Genomic DNA, 9,321 nt, shown 5'->3' on the forward strand with positions numbered 1-9,321 from the left:
TGTTAAAAAAAATGACAAATTCATCTGCTGCTTCCATGTGTTTTGAACCTTGATCTCCTCTCAACTAAACACAGGCTTGGGAAAATTCTCTCATCACTTGGCTTAAAGAAATTATAGTGCTATGGAAGAACGCTTCCATAACAGGCAGAATTCAAGAGGGGAGTTTTTCCCATAGTCAAGTAAGAAAAAAATTAAACATACCTTTCTATAATGTAGAAATGTTCCAATGAATGGCAGTGGTCTTGGGCCTGGAACTCCAAGCTGTCTAAAAAGCCTATATGGGGAAAGACTGTACCTGCAAAATAAATTGGTTACAAAACCTTAAGGAATAATAAACACATTGGTTATGAACTAAATCAAACAAACTCCCATTAAATTAGCTCCACAAAATAGCTTCTCATTTAAACACCAATCTTCCACATAACACATCAACATAAAACATGGAGATATTTTTGAACATTTCAAAGAAGGTTCAGGAGTGAGCGTGTTCTGGACACAGTTGTACATTGCGTTAATCCATGATTCAGCAAACATTCTTGGTGTTTGTTCCATCCTTTCAGGCAACATGTGGAATTTGCACATTCTCCCTGTGTATGCGTGGGTTTCCTCCCGGTATTCTGGTTTCCTCCCACAATCCAAAGATGTGCAGGTTATGTGAATTGGCCATGCTAAATTGCCCATAGTGTTAGGTGCATTACTCAGAGGGAAATGGGTCTGGGTGGGTTACTCTTCGGAGGGTCGGTGTGGACTAGTTGGGCCGAAGGGCCTGTTTCCACACTGTAGAGAATCAAATCAAATCGAATATTCCAGATCATAGCAACTTGTCACTTTACTAAAAATGTGCTATCCGTACAGCTTCCACTTGTGGCCTCTGGTTACCAATCCGTATTTATTTGGAATCAGTTTCTCCTTATCCACTCCACAAAGACCTCTCATGATTTTGAAAACTTTTATCAAATCTTCTATATTTGCAGGAAATCAATCTATTGCTGTTTAAATTCAGAATCTTGGATCTCACAATCAGTTTTGATTCACTACTTTAAACTCTCTACATTCAGGACAATGTAGACAATATCAAGGCTGATAGGTGGCAAATAATGCATCAGTACATAGTATTCAAGCAACAAGTGCTGGGTAATGTCCATCACCAACTAGACAGTTCAACCAACACTCAATAGGATTATACTCAATCGCCCCACCAAACTGCTGAGTGTCACCTTTAATTAGAAACTGAAATAGACCAGCTATACAAATATTGTGACTGCAACAGCAGGTTAGAAGTTGGGAATTCTGCATCAAGCAACTTACCCCCTGACTCCCCAAAGTGTTTTCACCATCCATAAAGGAACTTCGAATCCTCTCCACTTGCCAGGATGAGTGCAGCTCCAATAATACCCAAAGGCATGGATGTTAACCAGAAAAATCTGCCTAGTGCCTTAAACATTCACTTTCTCCACACTGGTCCACCATGACAGCAATGCATACTAAATATAAAGATGCAGTGCTGCAACTTCCCAGCATTCCTTTGATACCACCATCCAAACACAGGAACTCTAATATCTGGACGGATGAGTGCGACAGAAATGGGAGCACCAACACCTATAAGTTCCCTTCCAAGGAACAATTTATTCTGGCTTGGAAAATCACTATTCCTTCATCATCACTGGGTCAAAGCCCAACTGCAGAGTGACCTACACAACACAGACTATAACAGTTCACTGCTACTTTACAGGGTAATTTGGAATGGGCAATAAATGCTGCCTTGGCCAATGTCTATGAGAGAATAACCAAATGTTGAAGTCCTGATGTGGGAGCCATATAGGATTAGAAGGGGCGATGTATTTTAGAGTTGTCTACAAACTTCCAGAATAAATTAAAAGAATGTTGACGATGACTTAAAAGTAATACCGGATCTGGTTTTGGGAAGTGAGCCTGGCCAGGGGAGTGGAGTTTCAGCAGGGGAGTATTTCAGGAGCAGTGACAACAATACCGCGCGTTTGAAGATACTCATGGATAGGGATAACAGTAGTCCTCAGGTGAAGGTGTTAAACTGGGGGAAGGCGAATTACAACAATATTAGGCAGGAACTAGAGAATTGTGATTGGAGGCAGCTGTTTGAGGGTATATCAACAGTGGACATGTGGGAGTATTTCAAACGGCAGTTGGTAAGAGTTCAGGGGTGGCACATTCCCTGTGAGAATAAATGGTAGGAATGCCAAGTTACATGAACCTTGGATGACCAGGGATATTCTTACCTTGGTCAAAAAGAAAAGCACACGTGAGGTTCCAGAGGATGGGAACTGATGAAGCCCTACATAAAGTAAAATTGGAAAGAACTTAAACAATTAGAAGGGCAAAAAGGTGTCATGAAAAGTTGAGAGCAAACATGATTAAGGAGAATACAAAAGGTTTATACATAAACAAAAAGCAACAGGGTAGCCAGGGAAAGGGCTGGCCAACTCAAGGACAAAGGAGGGAATCTGTGTGTGGAGCCACAAGAGGTAAGTGAAGTCCTAAAATGAATATTTTTGTGTTGGTAGGATAATCTCAGGGAAGAGTCAAATTACTGAGCCAAGTTGTTATTAAAAAGGAAGAGGTGTTGTGTGTCATAAGACAGTATAAAGGTAGGCAAGTCCCCAGGTCCTGATGAGAAATAGCTCGGAACATTGAGGGAGGCAAGAGAATAAATTGTTGGAGCATTGATGGACATCCTTGTATCCTCTTTGGTCACAGGTGAGGTCCCAAAGGACTGGAGAAGAGCCGACACTGTCCCATTGTTTAAGAAGAATAACAGGGACAGTCCAGGAAGTGACAGGCCTGCGAGCCTCATGAATATGGCAGGGAAATGATCGGTAACAATTCACAGGGGCAAGATCTATACACACTTAGAAGCAAATGGACTTATTAGCAACAGTCCACATGGTTTTGTGTGGACAAGGTCATGCCTCACTAAATTGATCAAGTTTTTTGAGGAGGTTACTAAGATGATTGATATGGGAAAAGCTGTTGATGTTGTTGACATGGACTTCAGTACAGCCTTTGACAAGATCCCTCATGACAGACTGGTACAAAAGGTGGAGTCACATGGCATCACGGGTGAACTGGCAAAATGGTTACAGAAATGGCTTAGTTCTCGGGGACAGGGTAGTGGTGGAATGATGCTTTTCGGAATGGAGGATTGTGACTAGTGGTGTTCCCCATGGATCAATGCAGAGACTATGCTGTTCGTGGTCTACAGAAAATATTTGGAAGAAAACATGGCTGGTCTAATTCATAAGCTTCCAGACGATACAAAGACTGGTGAAGTTGAGGATAGTGAGGAGGTTTGTCAAAGGATACAGCAGGAGATAGGCCAGTTGGAGGCATAGGTAGAAAATCGGTAGCCAAGCCAGAGGCTAGAAGAACACAGCAAGCCAAGCAGCATAAGGGGGTGGAGAAGTCAATGGGTGTAACCCTTCTTCAGGACTGGATGTGGGTGTATGGGGAGATACAGATAAAGGGGGTGGGGGGTGCAGGGTGGTGAGGTAGGGATAGGTGAACACAGGTAGTGGATACGAACTGATTGGTCGATGAATCTGGTTGATATCTGGAAGGAAGGGAATGGAAGGAAGGGGCTGGGAAAAAAGTCAGGGGATAGGAAGGGAGGTTATTTGAAATTGGAGAACTCAATGTTCAGTTTTTTGGGCTGTAGGCTGCCCAGGCAGATGAGGTGCTATTACTCCAACTTGCTTTCCCTGTCCTGTTGTCATCCAGATAGCCCTTCACTGCACCTCCTCCATTACCTATTCCACTGCTCTACAGTCAGATTCGCTGTAGCAATGGAGAAGGCCAAGGATGGTTATTACGGAAAGAGAGTGGGAAGGGGAGTTAAAATGGGGGATGACTGGGAGGCTGGGGGGTCAGGGCAGCCCCTGCAGGCCTGACTGAGATGCTTGGCGAAAAGTGCCCTGAATTTCCATTTGGCATCCCCGATATAGTGAGGACCACATTGGGAGCACCAGATCAGTAAACTAGATTGGAGGTAAGGCGGATGAACCTCTGTCTCAGCTGGAAGAACCGTTTGGGGCCTTGGATGTAAGTGAGAGGGGTGGTGTACTGGCAGGTTTTGCATCTTTTACTGTTGCGGGGGAAGGTACCTGGAAGTTTGGGGGTTTGGTGGGGATAGTGGCACAAACCATGGATTAGTGAAGGGAATGGCCTGAGGTGGAAGGCAGGGAGGGGTGGGGAGAGCAAGATGTTTTTAGTGGTGGGGTCTAATTGGAGTTGGCGAAAGTGTTTAAGAATGATACATTGGATGCAGAAACTGGTGGAGTAGTAGGTGAGGACAAGGGGATCCTGTCTTTATTGCCTTGTGGGGGGGTGGGGTTTAGAGCAGTAGAACAGGTAATGGAGAAGTTGCAGTGAAAGGCTGGGGGAGAAAAGCATGTTGTCCAAAATAGGTGGACATCTGGGATGCTTGGGAGTAGAATATCTCCTCGTCCAAGCAGATGCAGTGGAGAAAGAAGAATTGAGAGAATGAGATGAAGTTCTTGTAGGATAGTGGGTGGGAGGAGGTGTAGTCCAGGTCGTTATGGGAGTTTGTGGGTTAAAGTAAATGTCCTGCTGGAATGTTGCTGGAGATGGAAATGGAGTGGTCAAGAAAGGGGAAGGAAGTGTCCGAGATGGACCAGGTGATTTTGAGAATGGTGGGGGTGGAAGTTGTGGGCGAAGTTGATGAATTACTGGCGTGAAAAGGTTCGTGGTCCAGCGATGAAATGGAGAGGTGGGGGGGTGTGTATATTACAAGAGATGCGTGAGACAGGTTTTTTGTCTTTTTGGATAGAAAGAAATGGCATACAGAGATTAATCTGCACAGACCGTGAGGTGATGCATTTTGTAAGGTCAAGTACTGGTTAAAAATTTAAAATTCACACACTATATTGCTTCAATTGCATGAAACTGAAATTTCTTTGCTATAAATTCTGTGTCTTATAATGTTGCTCCACAATTACTTGATAAAGGAGCAGTGTTCCGAAAGCTAGTACTTCCAAATAAACCAGTTGGACTCTAACCTGATGTAACTTGTCTACCCCAGTCCAACACCAGCACCTCCACATCAAGGTAAAAATTATACAGTGAATGGCAAAACCCTTCAGATTATTGATATGCAAACTGAACTGGTGTGCAAGTTCACAGATCATTGAAGGTGGCAGCGCAGGTAAATATGGTCGTAAAATGGGTCTGTGGCATGCATGCCTTCAGTGGAAGGGGCATTGAGTGAAAGGACAGGCAAGTTATGCTGCAGCTTCAGGTAACTGTATTGTGGTTCTGTTTGCCGAGCTGGGAATGTGTGTTGCAGACATTTCGTCCCCTGTCTAGGTGACATCCTCAGTGCTTGAGAGCCTCCTTTGAAGCGCTTCTGTGATGTTTCCTCCGGCATTTGTAGTGGTTTGAATCTGCCGCTTCCGGTTGTCAGTTCCAGCTGTACGTTGCAGTGGTCGGTATATTGGGTCCAGATCAAAGTGCTTATTGATTGAATCTGTGGCCTGGCACTCATCCACAGATTCAATCAATAAGCACATCGACCTGGACTCAATATACCAACCACTGCAAGGACAGCTGGAACTGACAACCGGAAGCGGCAGATTCAAACCACTACAAATGCCGGAGGAAACATCACAGAAGCGCTTCAAAGGAGGCTCTCAAGCACCTAGATTTCACCTAGACAGGGGACGAAACGTCTGCAACACAAATTCTCAGCTCGGCAAACAGAACCATAACAATGAGCACCCGAGCTACAAATCTTCTTACAAACTTTGATCAGGTAACTTTAATTAGGCCACACTTGGAATACTCTGTCGCAGTTCAGGTCACCACAATAACAGAAAGATGTGGATACTTTGGAGAGGGTACAGAAAAGGTTTACCAGGATATTACCTGGTATGGGGGATTTTAGCTATGAAGAAAGGTTGGAGAGACTTGTTTGTTTTCACAAAAACACAGGAGGTTAGGGGGCAACCTGATAGAAGTTCACAAGATTATGAATGACAGAGTGGGAAATAGGAGGCTTTTCCCCAGGGCGGAGGGGTCATTCCTGGCAGATACAGGTTCAAGGAGCAGGGAGGAGGTTTAGTTTACAAGAGATGTGTGAGGCAAAGGGTGATGAGTGCCCAGAACACACTGCTAGAGGAAGTGGTGGAGACAAAACAAAACTGCAGATGCTCAAATATAAAACAGACAGACAGGATGGTGGAAGAACACAGCAAGCCAGGCAGCATCAGGAGGTGGAGAAAGTGAGGACTGCAGATGCAGGATTCAGAGCTGAAAAATGTGTTGCTGGAAAAGCGCAGCAGGTCAGGCAGCATCCAAGGAGCAGGAGAATCGACGCTTTGGGCATAAGCCCTTCTTTAGCCAAGCAGGCTAAGATAAAAGGTAGGAAGGAGGGACTTGGGGGAGGGGCGTTGGGAATGCGATAGGTGGAAGGAGGTTAAGGTGAGGGCGATAGGCCGGAGAGGGGGGTGGGGCGGAGAGGTCAGGAAAAAGATTGTAGGTCAAGAAGGTGGTGCTGAGTCCGAGGGTTGGGACTGAGATAAGGTGGGGGGAGGGGAAATGAGGAAGCTGGAGAAATCTGCATTTATCCCTTGTGGTTGGAGGGTTCCTAGGCGGAAGATGATGGCTCTTCCTCCAGGCGTCGTGTTGCCATGGTCTGGTGATGGAGGAGGCCAAGGACCTGCATGTCCTTGGTGGAGTGGGAGGGGGAGTTAAAGTGGTCAGCCACGGGGCGGTTGGGTTGGTTGGTACGGGTGTCCCACAGGTGTTCTCTGAAATGTTTCACAAGTAGGCGGCCTGTCTCCCCAATGTAGAGGAGGCCACATCGGGTGCAGCGGATGCAGTAAATGATGTGTGTGGAGGTGCAGGTGAATTCCTGACGGATATGGAAGGATCCCTTGGGGCCTTGGAGGGAAGTGAGGTGGGAGGTGTGGCAGAAGGTGCCGAGAGTGGAGGTTGGGTTGGTGGGGGGTGTGGACCTGACGAGGGAGTCGCGGAGGGAGTGGTCTTTCCGGAACACTGATAGGGGAGGGGAGTGAAATATATCCTTGGTGGTGGGGTCTGTTTGGAGGTGGCAGAAATGACGGCGGATGATACGATGTATATGGAGTTTGGTGAGGTGGTAGGTGAGGACCAGTGGGGTTCTGTCCTGGTGGCGATTGGAGGGGCGGGGCTCAAGGGCGGAGGAGCGGGAAGTGGAAGCGATGCGGTGGAGGGCATCGTCGATCACGTCGGGGGTGGTGGGAAATTGCGGCCCTTGAAGATGGAGGCCATCTGGGTTGTACGTTTTTGCAACTGGTCCTCCTGGGAGCAGATGCAGTGGAGACGAAGGGATTGGGAGAATGGGATGGCGTTTTTACAGGGGGCAGGTCAACCACGTCTGGGGGGAAATTGCGGTCTTTGAAGAAGGAGGCCATCTGAGTTGTTCAGTATTGGAATTGGTCCTCCTGTCGACTTCTCCATCAGGAGGTGGAGAAGTCGACATTTCAGGTGTAACTGGTCTTCAGGACTGAGGGTGAGTGTGGAGGGAGCTGCAGATAAGAGGGTGGCAGAGGCAGGGTGATGTAGTGGAAATAGGTGAAGACAGATAGAGATCAATGGGAGGAATGAATCCAGTTGGTGGCAGAAAGCAGTGGAAGGGAGGGGGAGGGGCTGGGAAGGGATTTGGGGGATGGGAAGGGAGGTTATTTGAAATTGGAGAACTCAGTGTTGAGTCCTCTGGGCTGCAGGCAGTGGTGGACAAAGTTAAAAATCACACACCAGGTTATAGTCCAACAGGTTTATTTGGAAGCACTAGCTTCCGAGGAAGTGGTGGAGGCAGACACGTAAGAAGCCCCTGGACGAATACATGAAAAGGAAGGGATATGGATGCTGGAAGTGAAGACAGAATATATCAGCACAGGCTTGGAGGGGCCAAAGGTCCTGTTCCTGCGCGGTTTCGTTCTTTGTTCTAAAAGTGTCCGAGAAAGTCCTCTTCAAAATCTCCCATAGCAACAGAACAATAAAAGTGACATATTTTAAGTAGCACTCAAAATCCTCTGCTAGTGGTTTATTCCCAAATCAGGCATGTGTTGTTATCAGAGCAGCGTAACACAAGCATTAAGCGCCAGAATGTGAGTCTGGGTATATATTGGGGAGATGGATGAGAACATGTCTAAACAGGTCGTTTGAAAATCATTTTAACCACCAAAACGACCCCTCCTGAAATGTCTGAAGACCGCCATCATTTAATATCCCTGGTCAGGTTCTCTCCGTCACCTCCCTCCACCCAAAAAGATGAACTAAATTCCAAAGTGGGACCAGCCTCATTCAGCCAGAGCCTGGGATCTCAGGGCTGGGGGCAGGAGGAAGGGAAAATACCCCACAATCAGCAGCGATTGCCCGGGCAGGGTGAGTGCGGTCAGAGGCTGAGGAGAGCCCCCTCCCTCTCTCCGCCTCACACACAGAGTTCAAACACACAGACCACCTGGTGACAAACTTTCCCCGTCCCCGTCAGCGACTGCAGTTGAACTTTGTGACTGCTGTGTCCCATCGTTGGAAGCTGGACGAGGCGATAAAGAGATCCCGCAGACACTTACCAAGCCAGCAGGAGCAGGAAAGTGATGAGAAGGATCCAGGTCTGGTCGGACAGAGCGGCCCGGATCGCCCCCAGACTCTCTGCAAAAAGGACAGCCATCCCGAGAGCAAACAGCAGGCAGCCACTGTGAGCAGCCTGAGCTAGTGCTGGCTGTGTTTATAGGGAGTGGGGGGGCAGAGAGCCAGAGGGCGGGATCAGGATTGCTTCATCACACCAAACTTACCTGCTATTTCCAAAGTGAGGTGATGTAAGATCCTGTGCGAAAAAGGTGTTTGTTTTAATCTTGCCTTTTGTACCACTGAGTCATCCAAGTCATGAAAATGAGGGGTATAGATAGAGTTAATTGTGGTTGTGTTTCCCCAAGGATGGGTGATTTCAATACTAGGGGGCACATTTTTAAAGTGAGAAGAGATTTTAAAAAGACATGAGAGTTTTTTTTTACTCAGAGGGTGGTTCGCGTGTGGAATGAACTTCCTGAGGAAATGGTGGATGTGGATACAATTACAACGTTTAAAAGACATTTGGATGAGTACATTTCTTTAGATTAGATGTAGTGTGGAAAAAGCCTTACAGTCCAACAAGTCCACACCAGCCCTCCGGAGAGTAACCCACCCAGACCCATCTCCCCTGGACTCATGCACCTAACACTATGGGCAGTTTAGCATGGCCAATTCACCTGACCTGCACATCTTTGGACTGTGGGAGGAAACCAGAGC

The 9,321-nt window shown here is 46.9% G+C and overlaps 1 protein-coding gene across 1 annotated transcript in view; it reads right to left on the reverse strand.

The window, feature by feature from the left end:
* The window catches only part of LOC122560799 (cytochrome P450 3A21-like), a 32,734-nt gene extending 23,982 nt beyond the window's left edge, over positions 1–8,752 (reverse strand). Inside the window, exons 1-2 of the mRNA XM_043711906.1 lie at positions 8,607–8,752; positions 202–295 (exon numbers count right to left, since the gene is read on the reverse strand). Coding sequence (XP_043567841.1) covers positions 202–295; positions 8,607–8,704 — 192 coding nt within the window. The 5' untranslated portion in view covers positions 8,705–8,752. The remainder of the gene's footprint in view (positions 1–201; positions 296–8,606) is intronic.
* Positions 8,753–9,321: the final 569 nt, after the last annotated feature.

Source organism: Chiloscyllium plagiosum, chromosome 21 (assembly GCF_004010195.1).
Source record: "Chiloscyllium plagiosum isolate BGI_BamShark_2017 chromosome 21, ASM401019v2, whole genome shotgun sequence".
In the NCBI taxonomy this organism is placed as follows: Eukaryota; Metazoa; Chordata; class Chondrichthyes; order Orectolobiformes; family Hemiscylliidae; genus Chiloscyllium; species Chiloscyllium plagiosum.